The sequence below is a fragment of the Centroberyx gerrardi genome, chromosome 12 (assembly GCF_048128805.1).
Source record: "Centroberyx gerrardi isolate f3 chromosome 12, fCenGer3.hap1.cur.20231027, whole genome shotgun sequence".
NCBI classification, from domain to species: domain Eukaryota; kingdom Metazoa; phylum Chordata; class Actinopteri; order Beryciformes; family Berycidae; genus Centroberyx; species Centroberyx gerrardi.
In genome coordinates, this window is record NC_136008.1 from 19,097,233 (window position 1) to 19,112,442 (window position 15,210).

The following is a 15,210-nucleotide window of genomic DNA, read 5'->3' on the forward strand; positions in this document are numbered from 1 at the left end:
AATGCACACAGACACAGACACACACACACACACACCCTGCTCTGTTCGTGCACTCCTGCTGCTTGTCCACTAATGCTGATAAAATTGCACTAGCTAGAGAAAGAAAGAGGGAGGGAGGGAGAGAAAGTCTGAAAGCTGGACAGTGGATTTCAGTGAGATTTTATGACTCCAGGAGTGGGCGGGGCTTGGCAATATAGCAACGCCGCAGAGGGGGTCAGCTTGCAATACTGACCAAAAAACAGAGAAGAAAGAGAGAGGGTACAAATCTTTCCCCGCTTCCAAACTTCCTCCGGTTTCAGGTAGGGTACGTACTCCACATTTTCTCTGTCTTACCCAACAATTCTGTATAGGCGATTATCGGTGCTTCCTGCTACACTGGTTTTTCAAACTTTTCCTCTCCGGTAGCCTGCACCCTCTCAAATTACTGTAAGCCCTGAAAGGAAGCCCTTTGCAGTGACTTAAGACCAGCTACGAGGTGTTGTTAGGCAGTGTTCAAATGATTTTGTATTTTTGATTGATAATAATGATAAAATATTATTCTTCTCACAAGGAATAGCCTATAGTTCTTGAACAGTAGCTAAACAAAGTGGCTGCTAAGCGACAGCTCACAGATACAGGTGTGCTTTTCAGATGTGTCTCAGCCAGTCAAAACTGAGGACCAGAAATATCTGTTGTATGTTTTATAATTAACCTTTTGACATGTTGGGCTTCAACCTTACCCTTTTTGTACTTCCAATTTAGCCTATGGTATTTTATTTACCTAACATGAGGATTTGAGATTTGGGGATAGCTTTTGACATAATGGTGTCTCGTGCTGTGATTGATGTCACACTTTGGGGTGCCCCCCGACACACTTTATACAAACCATATGTGAGAGTGAAGGGGAGAGGCAATCCTTAGCTTTGCATAAGGCACTTAATGCCACAGTGCAAGTCGTCTCCCCCCCCCCCCCCCCCCCCCCCCACCGGATTATGTAATATCAGTTGTAGCGGGGACTGCCCATATTGTTCCGACGGCCCATTATTCCGAAACCCCAATAGTCCTAAAAATGTCCCATATTGGACCGAAAGGCCATTTGTCCGACATCCCGGAGGTGGTTGGGTTGAGGCATGGGGTCACTGAGGTTAGGGTTAGAGCAAGCTTACGGTCAAGGCTGTCAGAAGCCACGGTTGTGGATGGAGCCAGGCATGGAGTTTTCGGACTATTGGGGTTTCGGAATAATGGGCCGTCGGAAGAATGGCATGGCACCGTTGTAGCAAGGGCTCACAGTGCGATAGATGCGATCAGCAGGCTACACAGTTCAGCAGTGCAGAGAGGAGACGAGTGAATGATCCTGGTTTAGAGTATCTAGACAGTGCCATGCCTCCTAACGGCCACTAGGGGGGCAGATAGGCTAACCGTGAGGACGCGAGTGAGTGAGTGAGTTACTTGGCAGGTCCACGAGTTACTCGCATCTAAAAACTATGGAGATTTGTCTTTGGACCAATTTGTCCTGTTTGGACTAATTTGTCCTTTTGGGGGGCGGGGGAGCAAGGTGCGGGACCGACTGCGGGACCGACTGCCTACGCTGCATCTCCCCCGTGCCACAGCCATGTCCTCAGGCCGGTACCTGCTGCACCACGGGCTCCTCCTGCCCACTGTGGCTCACTCCGAGGAGAGCCTGAAGTACGCCGAAAACTTCCTCGTGAAGGACACCGACGTGTTTGGGGTGACATACCCCAAATCAGGTAGCCTATTATACTTACTCTATTATGCACTATCTAATTAGGCTATAAAGCCCAGTTCTCAACTTAGTATATTATAATTATTATTATTGTTTGGGTATTATAATTATTCATTGGAACTGACTATTGATTGACTAAACCTCTTATTTCTCAGCAATTTCCCACTAGTTTCTGGGGTTACAACCAGAGATGTAGAGGGTCATACTCCGTTTAGCCACCTTTGTATTTGTGAAATAGAGTTGATCCAGCTATAGGCAGACATATGTTAGACCTCGGCAACTGTAACTTTTTATTATGTAAATTCAGAGGAGCGTATTAATCATGATGCAACATCAAATCATGTGTAACTATTAGTAAACAGTAAGTAGTATCAAACTGATGCAAGTTATGTGAAGATCTCTAAGGGGAAACTGAATTTTGAAAATGTAGCCTAAATATTTATATTGGTAGCTGTGATGCTTTATTGATCACCGACTCGAAGTCATAGTTTCTTTTTTTATTTTTTGAGTAACTACACTTCCCTCTTGGCACTGCAGTCTGCCACTGAAACCACATTACTCTTCTGTATGTGCCAATGTGATACCGGAATGTGATACCGGCATGTGATACCGGCGGAAAGTGCGTCGTAGCCTACAACATAAAGACTTTCGAAGAAAAACATTTCGTGTAGGCAAGGGCGGACATTTCATTTCACTGTTGGGGGGGACAATAAACAGAAAAATTTCTCAAGAGCAATTCCTGAAGGGGACACCAAAGGTGCCGCCAAAAGTACTGTTGTATTAAATGTATATAGAGGTCCATTATGAAACATTTCCATAAGCACTTCATTCCTTTCTTATGAAGATTTTATCAAATTGCCTTTGATATTACTGGGGTCTTTCTACTTGGCGTTTCGGTGCACTGAAAAATGATCGGATGTCTGTTTTTCTTTTCTCTGCCATTTTAACTGACTGGCTGACAAATACACACACACACACACACACACACACACACACACACACACACACACACACCCCACACACACACACAGCATGCAGGTTATTTACAGTAGTAGGTGAGATGCAACACCCATTAACTGAACTAAAGCTAATATATGCCTAATTAGATTTAGTTTTCCCGAAAAAGCAGATCTCTAATGTTTTGCTGTCAGTGTGTAAAAGTCCAGAACGCTATGAAGCCTGCCAGAAACTTACTTATATTTTAACATAATGTTTGTTGTAATTATGTCTTTTTTATTAATTAAGTCTTCATTTATTTCCAAAATTATGAACAAAATAACATAGTGGCAGCCATTTTACATGCAGTAAGAAAAAAATAATATACTTAGAACCTAATTACATAGGGTAAGTTAATCTTAAATATTATATTATAGAAATATTACTGTTACCATCTACAAAAGATAAAGTATTTTGGTATGAAAACCCGCATTTTAATTTAACCAAGTATCCTGTATCATAAATACATGTCTGGCATTTGTAACAAACCAAACCGCTTGAAAATCGGTCGAAAATTCAGCGAGTTATGACGATTTTAATTGTGGACAGACCTCCTGCCTCCATACACATACATGCATTAGGAGACGCGGCTCCGTACCAACACGCTGACGCACAAGATTCAACCGCGAGGTAATGGAGCCAACAAAATGTAGTCTGGTTACATTGTGAATGTGTTTTATTCTATTGAGTGGTAGAAGTAAAGAAAAATGTCTGACACATCCTTTGTTTTAAGTTAACCTTTGCAAAGTAACTTCTTACTGGAGGTCAGCCACCACTGACACACTTCCAGAGATCCTCCACAGACACTCGTACCGAGGGCTGATGTGTGTGTGGGTTCGGGGAGTCAGGTAGGCAGTGGACCAAACCACTGTGAGGCGTATGAGGGGGGGACGCAATCTTTCGAAACTTAAAAACGCATTGTTTTGCGTCTATAATTAGCACAAGTGCTTTCAATGCATATTATTATATTATTTCAAATTATATAGTTATGTTTACAATGATATATTGAGGGGGACAACTCTCTGTTAGTCCCAGGAAGGGGGGGTCCGCACCCCCCTGTCCCCCCCGTGATTTCCGCCCCTGCGTGTAGGCTATTGCGGACTTTTGATACCAAACCACAATCACTCCGTCGAGAGTTTTGAAGTTTGCGCAGGAATTCAAATTTAACGTCGACGACGTTTTGGCTGTCACCTGTCTACAACCCGACATGAACAAAAACATTGCATTCAGATGAATAAGACAAGTAGGCCTAATAAAAAGAACTGTGTAGGGGGACACTAACACAGTCGCCCTGCTAACAGCCCTTCTTATAAGGACATGAAAATGAAAATCTTCTATCAAAGTGAAACATGGTCTTAAGAGAGGTCTATAGCTTGCAAGGTTACATGGAGACGGTAGCAGGGCGGCTGCAGTCAAATAGTTAAGTGTCTCTCTCACCAGCTACACAGCATGTTACCTGCCCGACAGGAATGATCACAATGCATGAACTCAGAGCCTACATACATTTACTTTCATTCACTAGTGTGTGAGTGGGAGGGAGGGGGAGAGAGAGAGAGGTTGTACTGCTGTTCTGCAGTTAATGTAGGCCTACATGAATGTTTTTCCTGCATATAAAACTCAGTGGCGGCCTGCTGAGTTAGGCTATACCTCTACATACCTGAGGAAAACTTGAAGCCGAGGATGACATACAAAACATTTTGTACCTTTTCTTTGTAGAACTTTTGGATGACTTCCAAAATGATTAAGGTGGTGAAAGATAGATAGATTCATTCATAGTGTCTTTTCCTGTGTTCTGGAGCATCTGAACATTTTATTTACCCACCAAACTAGGTAGGTAGTGTGAGCTGAACGTAATGTACTGTTTCAGCTAAAGTGTCATTCGTTGCAATTTTGTGCAGATATTTGGCTTCAAATGAATGTTGGTATATTGCTAAATGACATCTGTTGATGTTGCAGTTGGGATAGCAGTAGTAGCTCTATCAAGAAACAATTGACGAGATTGTGGTCAGAATCAATTGGTATGAAAATGGGGTCCAGGTCGAAAATGGCTTGAGTTATGCATAGAAATACAGCCACAGGTGATGCATAACGGCCATTTTCAGGCCAAATGTGAACATTCAGCAATGTGATCTCATAAAATTCTCAGATTGAGAAGTGTAACGTTATCCATTGATTGGTTGCTGTGGTGACTATGAAAGAGACCAAGAACAACTTTTCACATTAAATCTCTATTCTGTTCAACTTATTCTGTATTATTCTACCTTACTGTGTTCTATATAAAAAATGTTCTCCACTCTCCTCTTCATGTCTGCAGGTACAACCTGGATGCAGGAGATCCTCCCATTGGTGCTGAATGGGGGGGATCTAACGCCAGTCCAAACCATTCCTAACTGGGACAGGGTTCCCTGGCTGGAGGAGACCAGAGCAGCGTTGGTAATGGACTGCTTGCCGTCGCCCCGGGCGCTGGTCACACACCTTCCCTACCACCTCATGCCCACCTCCTTCTACAGCTCCAAAGCCAAGGTAAATGGGTGGAAGTTTTGTTTGAAGTCCCTGTCAAAAAACAGATTCATTCGTACACATAGAACCTCTCCAAAGCTCTACTCAAATATATAATCGGTAGCGTAAGTATAAAGTAAAGTTGGTCTAAAGTTGGTCTAAACCCTAAGTATGGGTATAGCAAATTATATTGATTGTCTTTTAAGGTGAAAACCATATTACATTGTAGAAAAGTCACCAGCAAAAATTACATTTAGCTCACTGTTGCAGTATTCACAGCATTGACTGAATATACAGTTTGCACACTAATTCATGACACAAAATTAGGGGGAATGCGTTTAATAATTGTTTGCTTACACATAGGATCTCCCTTCATCATAATGTAATGTCTGCTGAGATTTTTCTTTGATGTCCTTTAGAGGACTTGTCAATCAAACAGTGTGTCCTTTACTGGGTCTTGGATTATTGTTGATTATCTGTTGATTGTTTTTTTTGTTGTCTGTTGAGCCATGGTGGCTATCGCTGCTCATGCTAACTACCCAGTTCTTCTTCTATAGTAACTGGTAACTGGTATTTTGCTTTGTTAGACAGTCACAGTAGAGAGACAGGAAAGACAGGGCAGAGAGAGGGGATGACATGCAGCAAAGGGCATGGGCTGGATTCAAACCTGTGCCGCTGCAACAAGGACAAAGCCTTAATGGTACGCACTCTACCGGGTGAGTACCGGGGCGCCCCCAGTCAGTAACATACTGACACATCGATAGCAAACCATGGGGCAGTAGGGAGGTCAAAAATCTCTGCAAGGAGAAAAACATTGCTTTTAGGAGTGGGGACAAGGACGCCTACAAGGCTGCTGGAAAAGGCTAAGTCTGCATATAGACACAATCTTGAGAGTAAACTCCATGCTCCATGACAGCAGAGGAACGTGTCATGGCCTGAAGGAGATTACTATAAACTACTGTTACTATAAATCAAGGCATGTTGCCCCCTGCGATGACTCCAGCCGACCTGACTGCCTTATTAAAGTTTACTGTCGCTTTGATCAACCTGCATTCCACACGGAGGGAACTCCCAGTAGTGTTGCAAGTTGCCAGTGTTTGTCTGACAACAAACCTTCCCCTCATTTAGGGAAAACAGAGGCCATTCCCTTTGGTTCCCGGTCTAATCTAAGTAAATCTCAAGGTTTGTTTGTGTAGGTAGGACAGGCTGTAATTTCTGCAAAATCCTCAGTTACCTAGGATCAGAGGTGGGATGTAACAAAGTAAACATACTTCATTACTGTACTTAAGTAGACTTTTCAAGTACTGTATCTGTACTTTACTCAAGTTTTTCTTTCACTGAAGACTTTTTACTTTTACTCACTACATTTCAAAAGAAAAATCTGTACTTTCTACTCACTACATTTTCAAAACAGACTCGTTACTCTTGGGAAATCGTCAACTGATTTTCAACACTTTTTTTTATTTTCCGCATCAGACAGCTTCCATCCCGGAAGCAGCTGATCAAGAGCCAGATGTGACTGGCTGCTTGTTCAGCAAAGCAACACCAAAAAGGAAGGAAAGGGACAGAGAGAGAAGCAACACGAAGAAGAGAGAAGCAACAAGAGAGAGAGAATTAACATTAGTGAATTCAGCTGCTAGAATTAACGTTTGTGATTTGAGCTGCAGACTCTTTCTCATCTGTGGTTCAGAGGAACGCTCAACAGAGAACCAGTTTAGAACATTAGAAATGACTTTGGGAGAACGACTTTTACTTTTATACTTTAGGATTTTAAACGGTACTTCAACTTCTACCAGAGTATATTTTTAGATGAGTATTTGCACTTTTACTTGAGTAAGGAATTTGTGTACTTCTACCACCTCTGCCTAGGATGTATTTTAGATAATCATCTATCAGGGGAGGGCATGACAGTTAAAGCATTGACCAAAAGACTATGCCATTTTCATTATGCTGGGTTGGTAGAGCAGTTCACAGTCCACAATTTATTAAAATAACTCCAGACTGCCCAAAACAAAGCTCATTAGGGTTATATTAAAGTTACTGCCCCATACCCATTTGGGTGCTGCACATTTTCAAAACCTAAATTATCTTACTGTGGAAAAAAGAGTTGCTCAAATCAAGCTGGTTCTTACTCACAATTTACTTATTACTTACTTATCAAATTATTTTAATCTTGTTAGGGATCAGCATAACTGTGCAACAAGAGGCAGCTCAACAAATGTCATTTAGATTAGATTCAATAGTTCCATGGGCAAAAATACTTTTTATATACCGCTGCAGTACTTTGGAACAAACTTCCAGTATCTCACAAACAATTACAGGGTGAGAAGAGTTTTAAGCATGTTTTAAATAAATGGTTGTTAAATAGCCTATAGTAAAATTAAGATAGTTGTTAACAGCCTATTGTAAAGTATATTTGTTTTTGTTTTTTTATTTTCTATTAGTTATTTTTCCCGTTTTGTGTATTAGTGTCTTTTTCTATCCTCCTTCCATCACCCCATGTGAAGGTACAGATTGTATCAATTACGTTGTGTGTTTTGTGCGTTGTGTGTCTGTACCATAGGTGATCTATGTAATGAGGAACCCTAAGGACGTCATGGTGTCATCCTACCACTTCCACAAGATGGCCAGTTTCCTTGACGACCCCGGAACCTTCCAGGAGTTCATGGAGAAGTTCCTGGAGGGACAAGGTCAGAGGTCACGTCACAGACGGGTTCTGGCTACTGGAGTGGGCAGCAGAATGTTTTTGCAGATCTTGGATGATGAAAATTAGAGACCTTCTGAGAACAGAAAGATGACGTTAATCACCTTCTAATTTCTTTTGAGTCATTTGTTGATTGCTTTTATACTGTTATACTGTGTTGTCTGCAGTGCTGTTTGGAAAATGGACAGATCATGTGAAGAGCTGGAGACATACAGAGCTGGGAGACAGAATACTGTACATCACATATGAAGAAATGGTCCAGGTAAGAGACACAGTCAGTCAGAAGGAACCCCCAACACTCTGCACATTATAGGCTAATGCATTAACTGTAATGCCACGTTGACTATTTTACAACACAAATTGCCTTTTTAGAATAGAGACCAGTTGGTTAAACCCTTTCAACTCTGCTGGCCCCACCAGTGGGTCCATGATTACAAACGCATGTTGCGCAGCAAAGCTTTATTCAAACCCACAGAACTTTATTTTAAATTGTAGTCAAGATCCCAAAGTTTCCAAAGATACCAGATATGTCAAGCTGAAGTACATGGAAATGTGTATAAAATGATGCACAAGACATCAAGAGGTTTTCCATGTGAAATATTGGAGAACTGACTGACTTTCTTTGTACTGATTTCCAGAAGGATAATCACAGTGAGTGTCTGGCACAATGAGCACAAAGTATTGGGTCTGTTTGACAATTTATTGCATGATTTACAGATTTCAGAATTATTGCTGAGTTGAAAGGTGATAGCTGACTGTAGACTGATTGCCCGCGCAGATTTAACACCTTTCTTGGTTAAATGAAAGTTGAAATTGAAAAATTGAAATTTCCTTATGCAGTAAAGTAAATGATTTTCTTTGTTTTGTATATGCGATCAGACTATGCTCATTGATCTCTTCAATAATAATAATGATCATAATAAACTTTTTTTTATATAGCAGCACCTTTCAAAGCAAAGATACACAGTATTTTACAATAAAATTGTCCTTGACCAGATGCGAACTTGATATGAATCAAACTCACTGAAGCTTTTTGATACTTTTTGATGCCTTAAAATCAATATAAAAACCAAAACTTGGTACCACAGAATAGCATGCAGGTTGTTGGGAATGAGACACATAGGGTTGGGAATTAGGGAAAAATGTGTGTTGACACATTTTTCCCTAATTCCCAACCCTATGTATGCTATTCTGTTTCTCTGTCTTCCTGGGCATTCGTTTCAGACTAGTTCCAGACATAAGGCAATCACCTGCTGCTTAACATGTGTGCCTCTCTCCCAGGACTTGCATGGAGCTCTAAGGCGTTTTTCAAATTTCCTGGGCAGTAATCTCAGTGAAGAAGCCATTCAGAGGACAGCAGAGCACTGCTATTTCAACAACATGAAGACCAACTCCATGTCCAATTACTCCCTGGTCCCTAAGGAAATCATGGACTCCAGCAAGTCTGCATTCCTCAGGAAAGGTGAGGCCACCAAGCATTTCCCTCATTAGGTGGACAGAGTTGGGTGAAGTGGGAGATGTGGCCCCAGACTACTGAAAACCTGTTGAAAAATGTTTGGACTTTTGCATAAGTTGAAACATTTTTTACTTTTAGCATCACGCTTGCTTAAAGGGCAAGCTGATCCCTATTAGTAGAAACCATAACTTCACTAGCCGCCTGCTCCGTCTGCTCCTATTCTAATAATAGGGATCATGACGGAAAAGATGTTATTTGGGCCCAGGGTTCAAAATACCAAACTATCCCATTTAACGTCTGTCCTCACTACTGCCAAATCACGCCAGAGTATATTCTTATCATTCAAATTTATAAGAAACACAAGCTAGGACTTTAAAGACGGGTCCCAGGTGGACACAGCCTCACAAGGAAGGCTGCAAAAGTTTGCACTGTAAAATGGCCACCAATGCGAGCAGTGAAAGCAAAGGATAAACATTTGTATGGGCAAACAAGAACATCTCTGAACATAGGCCTTCACATTTAAGGGATATTTACCCAGCGTTCAATTGATTATTGTAGGGTAAGCCTTGTAACAGTATTGGCTAGAAAGTAGCTTAATCTTGGGGTTTGTGATAATATGGAAGATGAACATAGATGAAAGATCCCCAGCAGAGACCTAATCAACTGTTCCACCCCTCTCATACCTAAGAGGAGCTGAAAGCCATCGCTGAAGTGCAACTTCAGGAAACTGCCTCAACACAGAAGACTGTAGACAGAAAAAACATTTCATCCTTTCTCCCCATCCCTTCCTGTCACTCTCTACTATATACAAACTAATAAATTGTGTAAATCTTAAAAAAAGGAAAGGGAAAGCTACAGTTAATAGATTATTCATAGATCAATTTTTGAATTTGTGATAACCAAAGGGAAACAGGCTGTTTGTGAGACTGACTGCGATGATCTGCACCGTCAGTGTGCAGTTGAAAACTGCATTGGAAACAAGTAAAATTATCTCAACCTTTGGCAGATTTTTTTCAATTGTTTTAAGACAAGCAAGATTTTAAGATTGATTGCTAGACTGAATGACTTGTTAAGACAGACATTTTTTCAGTGTGCATCATGCATGCCATGCCCAAACCCACAGTTGTTTGATTGTGTCCCGTTTTGCAATGTAACGGTAGTCAGGACCCTAAACGTTTGTTGCTAAGCAATAGGTGCCAAAACTCTACTGCAATTTGTATTTGGTGATTAAATTATGGAAAATCCAATTAAGAAGCACAGGGAACAGCCAGGGCCTTGTTGATTTCCTTGGCAGAACTCCCCTAATGCTACAATATGCAACTTTTCGCCTTGAGGCAGTAAGTGTTACCCCCGACTTCCTCCCTCCTCCTCTTCCTCAGATGGTCATAATCTCACCCCAAAACCTGTCACTCATTTTGAGCAGTCTAACTAGTCTGAGGCTGAGGCCACCAGTATCCGTAAAGCCTCCACAGGTGTTGGAAGAAGCAGACTGAACACAGGGAATCTGCAATAAAAAAGCAATGTTTTTGAACAGGTCTTGTTCACTCAGGTCACTGTTTACATTTCTTACTGCTTTCCGCCATTGTTGTTGTTGCTCTTGATAGCCACAACCCAGTTCACAGCTGGCCGTGCCCAAAAAACTTCCCGAACATCATTGAAAAGCCAATTTATGGCAAACGGGGATTTAGGCACTAATTTTTATTATCATCATTATTTTAAATTTAAAAAAAAAAGAAGTTCCATACAGCTTCAAAGACATGGCTCTGGTGTTGCTGTGAAGCAAAGTCAGTGACAGTAATTTGATGGAGTATTTTTCCAACAGTGTCTGTCTGCATCGCAGCCACTGTCTGTTTGAACAGTGTGTTCATTTAAATTGCTTTAAATTTTAAATCGATTTAAATTTGTTGAGTGGATGGAATGCATGTCTCAGAGATTGGATCTAAAAGTGGAGAATGTTTAACTTAGGTTAGGTATTAGGGACGAGGCTTGTACATGTCTGTTTGTGCGTCAGTCTCTGTGTGTCTGCCTATTTGTGAATGTGTATTTGTCTGGCATGATTTTTAGAATTCTTCTGTCACTTTTCTATCAAATCATTGATTTTATATTGTGTTTCTTCCTCTTGGTGTGTGTGTGTGTGTGTCAGGCATTGTTGGGGACTGGAAAAACCATTTTGGCCCGGAGCAAGAGGTCCGATTCTCATCCGTCATCAGAGGAGAGATGGAGGGCGAGAGCTTCTCGTTCCCCTGGGACCTGGAGTGACCAACAGCTGGAGGACGAGGAAAGAGACGCAGAGAACGTCTCTCTTCTGCCGCGGGATCAGAAAACAGGGCAAAAACACTTATATAATAAATAACACAATTATTATATAGTAATTATTACTGTGTAACTACTGTAACATTTATTGTGTTATTTCATGTTACTCACTACAGGTAATTACCTTTTTGTACTAATATGTACTGCATTATTGTACAGTAAATATTAAGTAATTACTGTATTGAAAATACTCACTACAGGTTATTACCTTTCTGTACTAATATTTACTGCATAATTGTACAGTAAATATTAAGTAATTGCTGCACTGTAAATAGTCACTACAGGTAATTACCAATAATAAGTACCAATAATTACTGCATAATTACCTAGTAAATACTTAGTAATTACTATACCTATTACTAACTACAGATAATTACCTTTTTGTACCAATAATCTCCTCATAATTACCTATTAAATACTAAGTAATTACTTAATTGTATTGTAAAATAAATTGCCAGGTAATTTGACTTTCAATGATTGTAACTTTTGTAATGAAATTAGGCAATGACATGGCTTATGGTGGTGTAAATAATGTGACTTGACAGTAACAGCAGCCTACAGTGTGTGGCTGCTGGCATATCAGTCAGATTGCCTGTGTTGAATAGTTAGCAGATTTTCATTCTTCTCGGTCAAAACTTTCAATAGCAGTCTATGGAAAGCGTCTTCAACCATGGTAAAACTGCCACTCGGTATTGTGTAACCTGACTCCATAGTCCAGATGGATAAAATAACTTTATTTTATTTTATCCAGCTTTAAGTCTTTAATTAGTGCAACATAATCTTCTCACAGCAACGGCTCAAAAGCCTCTAAATTCACACGAGGCTATTCAATTTTACAGTGGTCCCTCCTAACTCACACAAGCTGTAGGCCTGTGCAACCTTGGTGTTGTTCCTATGATTTCACTGTCAATGCTGTACACTAGATGTTAATGTGGTGGGGTGCAGAAATGGGCAAAAATACATTCAAGGTCCCCACAGGTCCTTGAAATCCTTGAAAGTTTGTGAATTTGAGAAAAAAAAATCAAGCCCTTGAAAGTTTTTGAAAATAGACATAAATAGATATGGGTCATTGAAAGTGCTTGAATTTATATATTTGTGTTAGAGAAGGCAAGAGACCACATAGTCTGCCATCACTGTAACACAGCACAGTTGAGAAGTGTTCACACATTCAAGCCTCTCTCTCTTTTTAATTGTTGTCTGTGAGCTTCTGTAAAGCCTGCTAGTTCTCATTATAAAAATTCTCAGTGTTGTAACAGTAATTAACCTTGATCCGTGTCTCAAACTATGCCGTGTTGAGTCCTTGAATTTGAGGGAATTGGGCCTGGAAAGTCCTTGAAAAGTCATTGAATTTGATGTTTAAGAAGGTGTGGGAACCCTGTACGTTTGTATCCATTCACAAAATACAAATCTACAAAATGGTGGTTGAAATGATAATAAAATAATAAATTGAAAATATTGCCTATCTGTGGTGGTGATGATTCTTGAGGTGATTTAACAAGTCTGTCCAGTCACTTTAACATGCAGCAACAACCCCAAACCCAAAAAAACATTTGACAATAATATGATTACCAGTCAATTATTATTAATTGTCATGCTCATCAAAAAACCGAGCCATAATCTATAAGTTGCACATGAATTGAAAGTCACAAAACAGCGTAGATAATCACATTAAGAACAGGAGGTGCAGGTTTGGTTAACAGACATGTGACAGCTCATTTGTGTTTTATGGAAAACTGGTGTTCCAATTATTTTGGCCAGTGAGTGTAGATACCCTTTAACAGAAAGTCAATTCCCTACTACCAAGCAGAAAATAAAGCAAATGCCTGAGTAGGTCACCAATCTGTCTCAAATCAGTCTGATTCAACCACTAGATGGCAGCCAATCACCATCATGTTTCTGCAAACCCGATAGGCTCTTTGCAGCCTATTCTATGAATGCAGTCACTCACATTAGGAAACAAAGCCGCGGACAGGCTGACAGACACAGACAGACAGATTCAGAGAGGTACACACACACACACACACACACACACACACACACACACACACACCGTGTATCATTACTTTGAGACAAGACTGAATTCATGTCTGAGCTGGGCTTATAGCTTCACTTGTAGAACTGAAGGACTTAAATGAACCAGACTGAGTGGGTGTATGCAGTCCCAACACAGCTGCTCTGTTAGAGTAGTCTAGTCACTGTATATCCAGTGAGCAGTTTGTCATAAGATAACAAGGGAGATCATGGGAAAGGAGGGTACTGTCTTGATTATTATATATAGTCTAGTATAGCCCGGTTTATTCAGCTGTGGGTCTGGACTGGCTTCTAGTGGGTCCTCACATCATAAGAGAAGTAATGCTTTTCAGTCAACCTTGTTTTATAGGAGAAGAAAATACATTTGGCCAAGGATTTACATCAAGCAATATCTAGCAAGCAAAATCATCAAAGTAATAAACTGGTTTATACAGTAAAAGGAACCTGATCAATTTGATAAACCTCTAATTGCATGTCGGTTTGATTGTTTTGCATAGGAATTTTTAGACTTCTGACACTGTTAATCATGACACTCTAATATACAGATTACCACACCACAGTTTTCATTTAAATGGCTCCAGAATGACATCGTTGACCATTGGCACATTTTAGATGCAAATAGATGAACACTGGACAGGGCAGCAGCAACATGGCGTCCCGCAGGACTCGACTCTTGGACCATTGTTGTTTCAGGTCTGCATTAATGACCTGCTGCATCCTCATCAGTGCTTCCTCTTCTTTTTGGTGATGATGCCTTGATTAACTTTATTTTGTCAATTAAAAAATGATCTTCACTAGCTGAAGCTTCAATAGCTCGAGCAAATGCTGGTCTATATTAGCAAATGGTTCCAACTTAACACATTTTATATGCTTGCTCTTCAAAGTTCACTTTCAATTCACACTTTTAACATCAGACACTCTAACAACCTGCCCTGCTGGACTATTCACTGACAATTCTTTATAAGATACAGAGGATCTCAACTGTCAATTAGTTACATTCACAATGAAAGTGAATCTTCATCTCTCAACAGTTGCAAGAGAGACTTGGGACCTGTCTGAACCAAATGAATCATGAACCAAACTGCTTGAAGTTTCCCTCAGCAACTCAACACAATTTTTTTCCCCTCTCCCTCCTTTTCCCTTTCGTTCTTTAAACCTGCACATATGCGCATGCACACACACACACGCACACACACACACACACACACACACACACACACACACACACACACACACACTCTTGCCCTAAATTAACTTAACCAAAATAAGACGGAGGGTAGTGTCCCATTCACAGTATGAGAAAAAACATTCACGTCCTGTTCGGACACTTTTCATGGCTATGATACTGATACGCTACATATGATGGATGGTCTGAGATGAGGAATGAGAGACTAAAGTACTTAGTTATGTATGTTGGTTGGTTATAGCATCAACTGCTCACCAAGGTTTATACTCTGCTTATTACATCAGTGCCTTTGATAGACCAGA

The 15,210-nt window shown here is 40.5% G+C and overlaps 1 protein-coding gene across 1 annotated transcript; it reads left to right on the forward strand.

Moving 5' to 3' along the window:
* The first annotated feature begins 246 nt into the window (after positions 1-246).
* Positions 247-13,148, forward strand: sult2st3 (sulfotransferase family 2, cytosolic sulfotransferase 3). Its single transcript, XM_078287168.1, has 8 exons — positions 247-299; positions 1,535-1,727; positions 5,034-5,242; positions 7,782-7,908; positions 8,090-8,184; positions 9,204-9,384; positions 11,522-11,891; positions 11,976-13,148. Exons 2-7 carry the CDS (start codon positions 1,592-1,594, stop codon positions 11,635-11,637), a joined length of 864 nt encoding a protein of 287 aa, XP_078143294.1. The 5' UTR covers positions 247-299; positions 1,535-1,591; the 3' UTR covers positions 11,638-11,891; positions 11,976-13,148.
* The last annotated feature ends 2,062 nt before the right edge of the window (positions 13,149-15,210 follow it).